Source organism: Periplaneta americana, chromosome 14 (assembly GCF_040183065.1).
Source record: "Periplaneta americana isolate PAMFEO1 chromosome 14, P.americana_PAMFEO1_priV1, whole genome shotgun sequence".
NCBI lineage: Eukaryota > Metazoa > Arthropoda > Insecta > Blattodea > Blattidae > Periplaneta > Periplaneta americana.
In genome coordinates this window covers 126,296,480-126,312,665 of record NC_091130.1, presented here as the reverse complement: position 1 = coordinate 126,312,665, position 16,186 = coordinate 126,296,480, and the positions used below count along the sequence as shown (strand labels likewise).

At 35.0% G+C, this 16,186-nt stretch overlaps 1 protein-coding gene across 4 annotated transcripts in view; it reads right to left on the bottom strand.

Moving 5' to 3' along the window:
- The window catches only part of LOC138713718 (ATP-binding cassette subfamily G member 4), a 405,479-nt gene that overhangs the window by 68,060 nt on the left and 321,233 nt on the right, over positions 1-16,186 (bottom strand). For all 4 annotated transcript variants that reach the window (XR_011335970.1, XM_069846026.1, XM_069846028.1 and 1 more), the window contains 2 exons: positions 14,214-14,382; positions 10,271-10,371 (listed from right to left, as the gene is read on the bottom strand). Coding sequence is in view for 3 of the 4 variants with exons in the window: in XM_069846026.1 (XP_069702127.1) it covers positions 10,271-10,371; positions 14,214-14,382 (270 nt within the window). In the remaining variant the exon portion in view is untranslated. The remainder of the gene's footprint in view (positions 1-10,270; positions 10,372-14,213; positions 14,383-16,186) is intronic.

Below are 16,186 nucleotides of genomic sequence, written 5' to 3'. Positions count from 1 at the left end.
GCCTGCTTTTCTCTTAGAGAACTTCCGTCAGTACTTTTATTCTGTAATATGGATGCATAATTGCTGACGAGTTCTAAAGGAATTCTCACTGCGAACTGTGAGAAGTTAGGTGCTCTTTCCTTTTTTTCTTCCATGATTACTGAAACTTATTTGAAAACTGCGAGGATGTTTGAAAGCAGTCCGACAAACAAAAACGAAGCGATAATTAACAGAGTGCGTTCGTTCGCTGTTTTATACGCGGTAACCTAGCGCTCAGATGATTCTTCTCAAGCGAGCGTACCGTCAGCTGACGGTACTGAGTTGATCGAGGGAAAATGTCGGTGCACCGCATCTGTAACTTGATCGCTGTCAAGAATTAACCATGTTTCCGTGATTGCTAATAAACGGGCTAGATGATCGTGAATGGTGCACACGGCCAATGGTCCCCCAGCTAGGCGCACTCTTTATCCACACCAACTGACTGCGCTAAGGTTCGCTGTGTATTCGGGTTAGGCAACTCCACTCGTGCCCAGACCAGCCTCCTCTGTCCTTCGTCAGTCGGCGATCGTAGAATGTTATGAAATGGTAATGATACGGAGATGCTGACGGAATGATGTAGGCGCCTAGCATGGGGAAACGGGAGAACCCGGAGAAAAATCCCAACTGCGACTTTGTCCGCCAAAATTATAACTGTGGGTTTTACAATGACTATTACACTCTTACTACGTCATACTACTTTTGACCAATAAAACTGTACGAAAGGACGTATTTCAACCAATCATGGCTGCTTATCGCACAATTTTATCGCGTCCCTAGCATTTGTTTAATTTTATCGCGTCCCTAGCATTTGTTTAATTTTATCGCGTCCCTATCATTTGCTTCTTTGTTTGCCAACATTTGAAACTGCGCTGGTCTGGACGTCAAAAAAAAAAAAAAAAAAAAAAAAAAAAAAATATATATATATATATATATATATATATATAATTACAAACCACTCCAGTCGATGCACAGCAGTTTCAAATATGACTCGCATTGGCATTCAAGAACAAGAATTAATAAAAATCACTGATCATACCTATGCATCTTCTGAAATCCTATTTACAAATAAATGAAGAGCACCATTCGGAAATCCTGAATAGGTTGAATACACCATGTAGGCCTAAATCAACGAGTTCCATTTCTATTACGCACACGTCCAATATAACATCAATTGAACCACCAACCACATTCAAATTTGAAAATTGTACATTCAATAATTATTCCTTTTAAAATTATTCATTCGGAAATCCTGAATAAGTTGAATACACCATGTAGGCCTAAATCAACGAGTTCCACTTCTATTACGCACACGTCCAATATAACATCAATTGAACCACCCACCACATTCAAATTTGAAAATTGTACATTGAATAATTATTCCTTTTAAAATTATTCATGTTTATTTTTTATGTCATCGTCGTTAATTAAAACTTTTCTAACACTTGTGTATATTATTTAGGTTATGTTATAGCTTCTGCTATATGATATTATGGATAGTCATGTATCAGAGATTGTTTAATACTGAGATTTATTGAAAATCATCTGTCAAGTGACGTTGATTACTGGGATCCGGATGGTTGAAGTGGAATGCAAATGTTTTAATAAAAACGAAACTGAATCAACAAAGCCTTCTTGACTAATAACCGTCTACAGAGTTCAATGAAGATTCCATAGTTGGCACAACTGCCATCTAGCGTAATGGTGCAATAATACATTTGAAGACAGGTTTATTTTCGTAAGTCAATTAATATTTTATTGTACTGGAGTACTTTGTTACTTCTAATCTTTATATACTTTCTTCTAATCGTGTAATAGTCAATTAAATCCCACTCGAGTTTTGATTTTCTCTAGATAAATCAAAACCTCTAGTGAGATTACTGTTGACTATTACACTTTTACTACGTCATACAACTTTTGACCAATAAAACGGTACGAAAGGACGTATTTCAACCAATCATGGCTGCTTATCGCACAATTTCATCGCGTCCCTAGCATTTGTTTAATTTTATCGCGTCCCTAGCATTTGTTTCTTTGTTTGCCAACATTTCAAACTGCGCTGGTCTGGACGCAAAAAAAAAAAAAAAAATTACAAACCACTCCAGTCGACGCACAGCATTGGCATTCAAGAACAAGAATTAATAAAGATCACTGGTCATACCTATGCATCTTCCCTGAAATCCTATTTACAAATAAATGAAGAGCACCATTCGGAAATCCTGAATAAGTTGAGGAATAAACCATGTACATCAACGAGTTCCACTTCTTTTACGCACATTTCTAATATAAAACACTAACACCAACCACTAAAACATTCAAATTTGAAAATTGTACTTTTAATAATTGTTTCTTTTAAAATTATTCATGTTTATTTTTTATGTCATCATCGTTAATTAAAACTTTTCTTGTTTATTTCATCATCCCTAATTAAAACTTTTCTAACACTTGTTTATATTATTTAGGTTATGTTATAGCTTCTGCTATATGATATTATGGATAGTCACGTATCAGAGATTGTTTAATACTAAGATTTATTGAAAATCATTTGTAAAGTGACGTTGATTACTGGGATCCGGATAATTGAAGTGGAATGCAACTGTTTTAATAAAAATGAAATTGAATCAACAAAGCCTTGACTTGTAACCGTCTACAGAGTTCAATGAAGATTCCATAGTTGGCACACCTGATAACGTCACATAATCATAACATACCACTGCCATCTAGCATGGATCTAGCGTAATATTTGTAATGTTGAGATGGTACAATAATACATTTGAAGACAGTTGTATTTTCGTAAGTCAATTAATGTTTATTATATTGGAGTACTTCGTTACTTCTAATCTGTATATACTCTCTTCTAATCGTGTAATAGTCAATTAAATCCCACTCGAGTTTTGATTTTCTCTAGATAAATCAAAACCTCTAGTGAGATTACTGTTGAAAAATACTAGTCTTTATCGGGATTTGCACCCAGACCACCTGCCTGAGCCACAGCAGGGGCGGGATACAGTAGCGTCGCTATGCTTCATGGCGGAAGATCGCTGGTTCAATTCCCGATGGAATCAAAAATTTTCTCTGTTAATCTAATCTAATGACATTCTTTCGGCCGCACTTGACCCTGGAGTGTAGGTAGATTGCGCCAGGGTTGACCAAATTTTGCGTATTATTCAAAATTAGATACGGAGATTACATCGCGGATAATTTTAAATTGTACCACGAGGCATTTTAATAAAAATCGGGTTAGTATGTTTTCCCGTATGTCTGTCCTCATTTGCAGATTTATGGAATAACCCTGAAACAAAACAAAGTAACGTAGATCCAAGCGGGACTTTTTTTTAGTTGGCACCAGGCCTAAAATACCTGATCCTTAGGGCCGTGACATCGGTATATTTGTATTAGTTTGAGGTGAACATGCGACGCCCCGGTCAGAATGTAGTCGGAAGCGAATTTGACACGCGCCTAAGCAAGCACGTTCCGTGTTTTGTATACAATTATTGCGTGTTATAAAATCAAGACAATACAATTATTGTATATAAGGGTTAATATCGGAAAGGTATAAGTGCTGGTGAGGTTGAGAATGTTGGAAATCATACTTAAATTGTTACAAAGCGGGAAAGCATAATTCTGAAAAGATATTTTTCTTTATATTTAGAGTTTTGCATTACAGTTTTAGAATGCCGAAAACGTAGGCTATAGCTTTCCCTATATTTAACTTACATTAATTTATTTATCACATCTATTCTGTATCTTAATTTCTTGCATGTTCGCTTAGTTTCGGTTGGTGCTGCAATAAACAACAACATTCATTTTCAAAGTTCCAACTGAAAATGACCGCCGAGTGTCGGATAGTATAACCTTGTATGCGGAAAAATTGCGTTCAACATCGGCTGAAACCAAGGGCGCATATGTAAAATATTTCACATCATCAATTTCATTTCTACATCAAGTTTGTAACAATCGCACTTATCTAATAAAACGTTTGAAATTTTGCATAATGAATTGAAACCACGTTTTTTTTGTTTTACTGTGTGATGTAGAAATGAAATTGATAATAGGAAATATTTTACATATGCGCCCTTGGTTTCAGCCGATGTTGAACGCAGTTTTTCTGCATACAAGGTTATACTATCCGACATTCGGCAGTCATTTTCATTTGAAACTTTGAAAATAAATGTTGTTGTTTATTGCAGCAGGAACCGAAACTAAGCGAACAACATGCAAGAAAAGTAAGATACGAAATTGATGTGATAAATAAATTAATGTAAAAGTTAAATATAGAGAAAGCAAAATTGTAATACGTTTTCGGTTTTCTAAAACTGTAATGCAAAACTCTAAATATAAAAATAAAACATATTTTCAGACTTAAGTTTTACCACATTTGTGACAATTTAAGTATGATTTCTCAACCTCACCAGCATTTTAGACCTTTCCGATATTAGCCCTTACTATACAATAACAGTCTTACTAAAAAACTGTGTATAGTTTTTATACGAGACTTATGCACATTTGAGACAGAAAACGTTACTAATAAACCATGCATAAGCAATGGATGTATAAATAGGCTGTAACTATACAATGGGAATTGCTTTGCAGTAGATATATACACGAAACCCCTTGTTTAAGTGTTGTATATAGAGAAAAAATGGCCGCCCCTCTAACAGCTGTTCGTATCGACTGTCATTTTATGATGATGGTTACCTTGTAACCACAAAACAACAAACCAAAGAGCACAGAATAATTAGAATAATATTGCTGTAGCTTGTACTCTTTGACCAAAATATACTGTGGTAATCGATTAGAGCCAGTTGTACTATCGATACTTAACACGCCACACTAGAGCATTCTACCGGATGCAATAGAGAACCTCAGATATTCTATTACTTTTCGTAACGAAGTAATGACGAAACTATGACGTAGCTATGTAACAGTTATACTGTTATACACGACGTATGTAGTGATTATACATATATAAAAACTAAATATAAACATTTACATAGAGATAATAAATTTTACAGGAGAAAAAGTTCGTCCAAAGGGCTGGACTCTGGAAGAGTACCCAAAACGCTCATTGCATTTCCGCGTTGAATAGCAATACTTAAGCGCTGACGCAAATAAGTAGTGCAACGGCGATCACCAGTAATGGAGATCAAAATTTGGCCGATTTGAGATACCAAAACTTTAGCGTCATGACTCCAAGGACCGAAGGTCTCCACAGCAAATGGGACAAAGATATAATTGTCTAAAAGATGAGCATATTTATTGACTTTCTTCTTCACGGCTAATTCAGCAGCAGATGCTGCGCGTCTGGAGGTATTCGGTAAGTGAGATGGAGCTAGAGTGTCAACGCAAGTGGAGTCCCAAATTAAAGATTTTCCTCTAGACCATGGAATTAAGGTGAGACCATCGGGTCGTTTACCATCTGCGCGACTAATACCTATTATTAGTAAGGAATTTACACAAGACTTATAAACGAGCTACTCATTGTATAAGTATAAGACAGTTAAACATCTGTAGGCCTATATAGAGTTTTTATTAGCAAGACCGTAATTGTATTGTCTTGATTTTATAATACGCAATAATCGTATACAAAACACGGAACATGCTTGCTTAGGTGTGTCAAATTCGCTTCCGCTGCCTGTACTTGAAACACATCGAACTACATTCTGTCCGGCGTCGTATGTTCACCTCAGACTAATACAAATATACTGATGTCACGGCCCTATTGATCATGAAGTCGGAACACAAGCCCACCAACCAAACAGTTATTCACTTTTATCTAACGTTTAGTGAGGTGCGTCGTCGGCACTGGAACAATAATTTATACTTGCGTTAACTTTATTTACTTTTGTGATAGTTACGTTTTTACTTGCCATTAACTGTAATAATTATTTAATAATTAGTAATATTGACATATTTATATATACTTACATAATCGTTAGTTTCTTAATTATGAATTAACAAAGACGTTAATATACACACTGCATTGGTTGTTTAAGACGTCTCTAAATAAATTGAAACCAGCCAACCAACCTTATCTAATGTTTAGAGCAGACGTCAAAGTGATGTGTTCTGAAACGTGGAGTCAGAATGGAAATCTATCATCATTAAGCTGCGGATTTATGCCTATATGCCTATTTTAATCCTTAACCTGAAGGCGGAAGATTTTAAGTTACATATCCATTTTAAGACATTGTGAGTATTATATGCGAATTCTATAGTGCCTGTAATTGCCTATTTCACTAGTAAATGCCTAAAGGTTGCATAAATATCCGTATTATATTATTATACTTGAATTTTCTGACCATTCTATCGACATTTTTTGAATCTGTAATTTGTTTCTTTTTTATCCAGCAGAGGGAAGTGATATAGAACTATCGATAATTCTATGTATTATGTTTTACTGCTACCAAAGCGCGGAGAAATCGAATAATTTAAAATCAACCAATAAGAAAAAATGTATTTCGAAAGCCGCATGAATCATTGTGGTAGTTGACTAGGGTAGTTGTTTTAAACTGTGTATTCGTTTTGTAAGTTTTTGAATTGAGTTTGGAGTTGAGTTTTCTGCTGTGATACGTGAAGTGTACCGTGGAGATATGCCAAAGCAAAAGTCATCAGAAGCACTGATTGGAAAATACATTGACGGTACTGCGTTCCCACTGGTTTAGTCCCCAGCTGAGATTGGATCCCTGAAGTATTGCTCCATCACTTTATGTGAAGTGGAAGGGAGTTTCTCCCGATTTAAGAACATTCTTACAGACAATAGACATCAGTTCTCATTACAACATTTGGACGAATACTTAGTTATTCACTGCCATAATGACATTCCTATAGAGAGTAGTGTATAATGCTACGCTATGGTCGTGTTAGCCATCGAGAATTAGAAATTTGTTAGTGCCCTTTTAAATGCCTATTTTAGAATTTTGAATGCCTATTTTGCCTGCCTATTTCAACTGTTTTTAGTGCCTAAAAATCCGCAGCTTGATCATCACCATCATCATCATCATCATCATCATCATCATCGGTTTCAAATGCTGAATAAAACATCAAGCTTAAAATTATAGTTTTATGTATGCTGTATAAAGAAAGCGTGTTCTAGTAAAATATATTGCGTGTGGTGAATCAGATCGTAACATTAACTTTCGTAAGTCAAATTTGGAACATATAAGTACGATAAGAACTTCAACCGTCAAACAGTGTGCAATCATTTAAAAAAATAATAAAATAAGAGGCGATGATACATTAATTCGTGAAAATCAGTGAAAATGATATTAAGAAAAGTTTGAGTACGAGAACAAAGCTGATACAAGTGCTAGCCTATCATCATATCAAGTATTCGTCGCAACGTGTGCAACGTAAAGAGAATTACTCTGCCATAGCATAGCAGAGCTGATGCAGGTCTACATTAACCAGTTAGTGTTGTATCTCTGAAAATCAACAGGAAGGGCGAAGTAAGTAACATGGTTAATAATTACTTAATATTTATTTGTGATTGCGGGAGAATATTATGTATATGGAACTTTCGAGTATTATTCCGCATTCTTTTACTTATTAATCCTTGCTCATGAGTTGAGAAATAACTATTAATTATACACCTTTGGTTATGCGTTACTACCAGATTACTACATTTACGTTTTCTACCATCTTCAAGAAATAATTATGTTCTTATGAAGCTTAACTTTCCAGCTTGTATTATTGTGAATGATTTTGAACAGTATGTGGCAGTCATCGGCAGAATTGTACTCACGATGACATCGGGCAATGCAACCAGCAATACACATGACGTTGCATGGTTGTGGGTAGGGTGGAGGGCCCGCTCAGACATCAGTGGCGTGCAGCCATCACAAACTTCATATTTACTGTACCGTAACTTTCAAGGCGCCACAGAATTCTAAGTTTATGTCTCAAGCAGCCAATCTCAAGATAGCGAATAAACTTCCATCTTTCGGCCGCGATCTTTGTTTTGATTTTGCAAGTTTCAATGTATTGTGGGTCCCTATCACCACGGCATGGCGCGTCCTCAGGTTGCGGATCGAGGAGACGGCCTCCAGATATGGAGGGTAGCTGTGAATATATTGAATAAGCAGTCGCGGACAGCCGATGAGGGGTGGTCCTCCAGCTTGGGGATTGAGCGAAGGGCTAACAACCCTTCACTGTAAAAAACAGCTTGTTACGAATCCTTCAAATAAGCCTCGGAATGGGACTGATTCTCTGGCACGACCAATTCTTCACCTGACATAATTAGGAACATTAAATCCAGACGTTTGAGATGGGCAGAGTATGTAGCACGTATGGGCGAATCCAGAAATGCATGTAGAGTGTTAGTTGGGAGGCCGGAGGGAAAAAGACCTTTAGAGAGGCCGAGACGTAGATGGGAAGATAATATTAAAATGGATTTGAGGGAGGTGGGATATGATGATAGAGAATGGATTAATTTTGCTCAGGATAGGGACCAATGGCGGGCTTATGTGAGGGCAGCAATGAACCTGCGGGTTCCTTAAAAGCCAGTAAGCCAGTAAGTAAGTAAGTAAGTAAGTTTGAATTTTGAAAAAAAAAATGTTCGCAACTGTAAGTGGAACCAAACATAGCCGCTATATTGGCGGAAAATAACTTAAGAAAAGCATATTTTTCCGTTGACAGAATTTTAAAGAAATTTAAACCACACATGTCTTTGCACCGCGTTTGTAAATATGTATCACTCTGTAAATCAGCTACTACTTGCTGCATTTCTAGCTCAACCTTGTTTATGTCTATGGTCAAAGAATTCGCAGAAAGTAAGAAATCATTTGCAATATTTTTAAAATCATCGAATCTCCGTTGATGAAATTCTATTTTTAGATTTAGATAAGCATAATTATTTAAATTTCATTCAGAAATATCAGAAAGAGATTGTAAGCATGGGAAATGATGGAACTGTTTTTCCCTCATACTTGATTTCCATATATCTATCATTGTAATGAATGATCGCTCCATATCGTACATATCTACTACGTTTTGCTATTGCCCTGTGATCTTCTGGTGCTCTTTACGACATAGGCTACATTATAATGACGTTTAATATTGTGTTGATAAATACCCTTTAAAACTTTCGAGCACAATAAACATACTATATTTTTCATAAGCACAAGAAAAATACGTCTCCTCCCATTCTTCTTTAAAAACGCGTTTCCTACCTTTGAACAGAGCCATGCTTAACTAGCTATATGTTACGCCACTGGTAGCTACTTGTACAATGTACCTGCAAAGGCTTGGTTGGGAGGGGTGATGTGTATTCTTTGTCTGCCCCAGCAACGTCACTTAATAACAGGAATCGCGATGACATTTCTGCCGACGGCTGATCAATGGTAAAATACGTGGACGAAACTTCCACTTAGCTGCTCAAAACTTGTATCGGAAAATAGTTTAATAGGTCGTGGAAAATTGTATCTTCCACTACTGAAAAGCTTTTAGGCCTACTATATTTTTTGGGTTTCCGTTTTTGCAAATAAACGAAGTGTATAGTTGTTTTACTGATGTTTTCATAGCTAAGGAACCAGAATATGTTACAGAACGTTCGTTTACAGCCTTATATAAAGTAGGTAGAACGGGCGGCCCGCGACCGGCACGAAGACCATGCAACACGCGGCAAACCGCCTCCCGCACGCTCGGCAGCCAAGTTCAGTGTGTAGGAGTTGTTGTGTTGACGTTAGATTGCGTGTTATTCTTCTGATTGTGTTAGTTAGGTTGTATCAACTTGCGCGTACCGAGGAAATTTTTATGAGAATTTTTTAGTTTAAATTCATTGTCTTCCAAAGTTTTCTCGGCACATTCGACGCATATGGTATTTTTTTTTATCTGTAACACTTAGTCTTCCGAAATGTGTCTACTAAACGATGAAGTGTTGAACGATTTGAAAAACAACACCAGGAAATTTTTGCTCAAATCGTTTCTTGGGCATAATCTCGCAATAATGAGGATTTTTTTAAGATACTGGTAGCGATTAAATTTCAGTACATAGGAATTTTTAAGGTAGCGGCTGAAGTACCATAGCTACATAATTGCGTGGCCAAATCATCTGCAGATCGAAAATCAACTTTGGCTATCGGTTGGTCCAATCAATCAATCAATCAATCAATCAATCAATCAATCAATCAATCAATCAATCAATCAATCAATCAATCAATCAATCAATCAATCAATCAATCAATCAATCAATCAATCAATCAATCAATCAATCCATTTATCCATCAATCCGTTTCATGTTAATGATGCTCTTTACCTGAATAGGAATCTTGGACACTGTGAGGGCCATATAGTATGAACTCAGACCATACCAACGGTTGAAATATTCTCTCTTCATGAGTTTCACTTCATTAGGAACTGCAAAGAAAACATTCAAGTAAATGTTCTAGTAACGAAATATTAAAAGAAATTAATAACATAACAGAAGCATCTGAAGATCTGACCACTCACAAGCAAATGAATCCTATAGATTCAAAATCCCCTACATCCACTTTCACAAATTAAAGGTAGAGGGAATTTTCAACCTAACAGTGACTTTTGCTTTAAATTTAGTGGCTTTTTGAGTTAAAACAATATAAATCATTAGAATTCCTTTTTAGCAAGCAGTATGTGGGCATAACTCAATTCTGGACAAAATGGTCTTTAAGGGGTTTTGAATCTAGAGGATTCAAATATTCACATGTGGGTAAATAAAAAAGTTATTTTTTTTCTTTCCACCGTGTTAATGTCAGAACAAATGCTTATACAAATTTTGGCCACTCGAGCGCAGTTACGAGGGCCTCCAAGAAAGTAAATTTCTCGGCGTCGTTTACAGGAAGAAAACCCAATTTCATGGAAGGTTTTATTGGAACAGATATAGATATTGTTGAACTATTTTTCAACATATTCTCCACCGGAAATGAGACATTTGTCATTCTTCCGAATGAACAATTTTCCGAACGGCAAATTTCGAATGGATGTAATTTCGAAAGGAACATTTTGTGAACGATAATTTATCCGAATGTATTATTTTCCGGAACAATTCTCCGAATTATTTTTCGAAGGTGTAACTGAACTAATATTCGGCTTTCATTTGATCTTTCATTGTAAATCATTTTACAATATTTACATTGGAGTTCTTTACTAGAACTTTGTGAATCTGTTTGTAATATTTATATTTGACCTTCTACTGAAATTCTGCAAATCTGCTTACAATTTACAAATCATTCTTAACGAAACCGCAGAGAAAGAAATCGGGTCGTGTCAGGTGTGGGGAATTTAGAGGTCATATAATTGGCCCTCCTCGACCAAACCAGTTGTTACCAAATGTGTCATCCAGATAATCACGGACGTATGTTGCCCAGTGAAGCGGTGCATCATCTTATTGGAACACGATACCCATGTTGTTTTCCTGTTGCAGTTGTGGTTCGAAAAAGTTTTTCAACTTATCCAGATATGGTCCTGATCGAACTGTTTCCTTTGCGAAAATAAACGGCCCATATAGATTATAGCGACTTGCCGCACACCAAACATTAACTTTAGAAATAGCGCGTTCCAGTTCATATGAGACATGTGGATTTTCAAGTCTCCATATGATTGCATTATGGGTATTCACTCGCCCACTGTTATGGAACGTTGCTTCTTCAGAAAATACCCATCTATTCAAGAAGCATTTTGTTTATTCGGTTGTTTGTTACTGAGTAGCTTCTTTTGTTTCTTATACGGTAACAATGATGATACAAAACTCCCGTGCTTCAGTATCACATTGGAACTGAAATGAATTCTACAGCACCTCTATCATAAATTTTATAGCCATTTTATTTTACATCTTCCTAAACGGAACAGTCTGTATATTATTATTATTATTATTATTATTATTATTATTATTATTATTATTATTATTACTATTATTATTATTATTATTATTATTATTATTATTATTATTATTATTATTATTATTATTAATCAAAACGCACATGCTCACGTCAACAGAAATCAAAAGTCGGTATCCTGTACCCCTGATCACATAATATGTGGCCGGGAGGGAAAAGGTCTTAAGTAAAAATTTCATACTTTTTAGGAGAGCAGTAAAAAGATCGAAATTGGTGTCAACTATAAAGTTTTTTTTTAATTAAGAGGTTTTTCCTGGATATTATTTGTTTATATTTCTTATAAAATAGGTAATGTTGCTCATTTAACAATTTTCTTGATTATTTACAAAAATAGCCGCACTTAAGCCCTTTTAAGACTAGAACCCAAATTGAGTAGAAGGGACTACTTAAACATAATACCTTTTTCATGTCAAAATTAATGAGAAATGTAAATTATTGGGCATGCAAAATGAGTCTTAAACAGTTATAGGATTGTTTTCCCATGGTGCTTAAAGTTTTAAAAGGAAAGGGCATCAGTATGTGATAAAATAGCCAAAATACAAGTTAGGCCTTTTTAATAGAGAAGCATGGAAAGTAAACATGTGATGTTTGTAAGGAATAAAGTATTAAATATTCTTAAGTCCTTTATTCTGTGTGTGTTCGATTCAAAAAGTACTTGGACATTTGGTAACGCTCTATAAATCCAGTCAGGAGTTTATTTGACTTTAACCGTTTTACCAGATTGTAGAGAATTGTTTCCGCTTTCAGAATAGCCTATATAAAAATCTCATTTTCACAAGAAATTGACTTAAGACCTTTTTCCTCCCGACCACAAAAATATCAGATTGGCCATTCCCATGCTATGAAATGGCAACATATAAAAGAGAAAAACCACCAGGATCCCCACTGTCGAAAATTAATTTTCTGATAACGACCGCTAGATGGAAGTAGGTCTACTGCTGCAAGCTGTTACTCCATGCAATAGGGATATCCTGAACTAGCACCAACAGATAGCGCACGTGTACTTTGAAGGATGCGCTTTGCGTGTGCATTTGTTTTCTGGTATATAAACATTGAGAATTTACGTAGTGTATTAGTGCATTAAATACTCTTAAAAAGAACTCAAAATGCCCAATTTTGTTGTATTCCTATTTGTGAAAACCAGGGGAAGTCTTTTGTCTTCATTCAGGTCCCGAAATATTCTGATTACATGCTTTAAATCTTAAAAAAAAAATTAACTAATTAAATTGCGCCTCGAAAGTGCTAGCTATTAAATAAAAATAACTACTTCTAGTAAGAAACTGCTAGCTACAGTTTAATTTTGGAAGAGGGAAAAGAAAAATTAATACAATCATGTGCAACCTCGACAGCAAGCTATGTTAGCTTAGATTATATTCAGTACTTCTAGGAGTCTCCGAAGTTTACGCCTGCAGTAAGCTCTCGATTAATTATTATCCAGGACGATCCATAGTGAAATCCATTTCGTGAATAATGTTTTTAATGTGCTGTAGACTAATTATTAAAACCGTGTTTTTACTTCAAATTTTCAAAACCGTCCTACATAATATTCAAAACTGCATGTCCTTAACCTACAAGACGCACGAATAATTGTGATACTACTACGATCATATTATATCATCTTATCAAACATTGCATTTGATCTTTCTGCAACTAGAAAAAAATAAGAGGAATTCAATCTCGATAGTCCCTTCCCTATAAAAAGAAAAACACATTGGTGGCTGCATATCCTGTTTTTAGGGTACGGTACTTAAAATACTAATGATTAAAGAGGTAAAAGTTCCTATTTTTATTTATTTTATTCGTACACCTGGTTCTCAAAGTTCTCGTTTAGGTTCATGAACATTCAATTTACTCGTATCTATGTTCTGCATAATGCACATTTCCTCATCCATCTCTTAAGGGGAATCGCTCAGTATTACAAAAGTTTACGCTATTATTTACGGTAAATTAAATTAAATGAAATTAAATTTTGAGGTAAGAAAATACTGAATTATATTAAGGTTATGCAAAATAATTATAAATATAATTTTGACACGCACAGAAAACCAACAAGCGGGAGAACGTAATCAACTGTAGCATATGACATAACATAGCCCTACAACATGTTGCGCCGCATGGAACGCTCCTGCCATCTAACGGTAAAACTTCGCATAAGATATCCCTATTCGATAAGGGTTATAACGTGACTTCTTTTGCAGTCTCTAGATGGCAGCATAGTGAAAGTTATAAAAGTTGTATTGAAAGTGCATTAATTAGGCTATCAATCTGTTATATGTGATCAGGGCCTGTACTTGTATTGTAATAATAGCAGTAGCCTGTAACACTTACATAGTAAGACTGGTGCTATGCACCAGGTGTATGAATGGAAGACGATGATAGTTAGGCAAAACTTGACATGTTTGAACATCTCGTACCCATCTAATGCAGTTTTGTAGGTCACAATGCCAATCATTAACGCACAAGCTATATGATGTAGTAACTGGAGCTTCAGCGCCGCCTGCAAAGACAAGAAAAACACATAAAAGAATGAGGATGTGTAAATAAAAATCGATGCTCTGTAAATGGCAAATGATTGCTCATTGTTAGAGATGGGAACGATATCATTTTTTACGAAATACCGATATTTTCGTTTCGATAAATCGATATACCGATATCAAAATTTTAATTCAATATTTCGTACATCTCATAAATTTATAGTTTTTTTTGTGGAATTATTATCATTATCAACAACAAAATCCACACTAAAAAACTCCGATAATTCCCGAGATATGGCGCTAATGAAAGTGGACATTTACAGACGTGGACAAATTATTAACAAAATTGACGAATTTTATGATAATTCTGTTTACAAAATTTGACTTTACAGTTTAGACTACAATTGACAATTTTGCATATTTCTATCATTACAGTAGACAGAAATATGCAAAATTTAAACTGTAGTTTAAATTGAAGAGCTTAATTTTGTAAAAATATATAATAAAAATCTTCAATTTTGTTAATAATTTGTAAATTAGCAAAAATGTCAACTACAGTCTAAATTGAAGAGTCAAATTTTGTAAAACTGTAAAATAAAAATCTTCAGTTCTGCTAATAATTTGGAAATATCCAAAATGTCAACTGTATTCCAAATTGAAGAATCGAATTTTGTAAAAATATATAATAAAAACCTTCAGTTTTGCTAATAATTTGTAAATATGCAAAAATATCAAATGTAGTCCAAATTGAAGAGTCAAATTTTCTAAAAATATACAATACAAATCTTCAATTTTGCTAATAATTTGGAAATACACAAAAATGTTAACTGTAGTCTAAATTGAAGAATCATATTTTGTAAAAATATATAATAAAAATCTTCAATTTTACTAATAATTTGTCCACGTCTGTACATAACTGTGCAACCTTGAAATATCCAATACAATCAATACCTTCCTCTAATTGGCTGGACTGGAATTCTAATTCAAACTGCTTAATATGCAGCACCAAATTCAAAATGCAGCGTGTGCGGACGTGAGACAGGCGAGAGGTTTATCTATACTGTTTTCGTTGTAAGAAAAATCCTAATGTAAACATAAGCACGTTGCTGTCATACCCTGATTGGCTTCCAGTCAAAGCACTCACATGACGCAGGAAAATATAGTTCGTATTTGGAAATCAAAATCTTGTATTATTTGAATACAAAAAATTGAATTCTAGTTGTTAAATACGATGAAACATTTAACTTCACTCACATGTAAAACGCTATGTAAAAGAAAAGCTACTTTTATATTTTGTTATGTACTATGAACGCGAATGAATACCAACAGTAATATAATACCGAGGTAGTCTGTTCTTGTAGCAAGCTGGTGTCACTTGAGCTCGTAGTTGTTCACGTAAGCACGTGGTACAGAAGTATAGCTTCTGTATCCTCAACTGTCTATCATGAAGACATAAAACTTAAAAATAATTTAATTACAGTAATTATAAAGTAAATGTTTCCTAAGCAAACGAATATAATATATAGTAGTGAGGTTAGGCCTACTACTTGAGTAATGGGAAATATTTAACATGAAACAGAATGTACAACAGTAGGCGGGAACACGTACTGAGAATCTATGGCGCCAAGCAGCTGCCAATGAAGCCTCACTTCAGTCACGTGCTATTGTTTACATTAGGATTTTTCTTGCAGCGAAAAGATTACTACTGTTTTAATATTATTATTAATGTTCTCCAAGGCAGGAGAGCAACTCCCATCCTGAAATGGAACTGTCTGACCTCTAAACGGGTATCAAAACTTTTATTTCTATGTTCTGAAATGGAAAGAG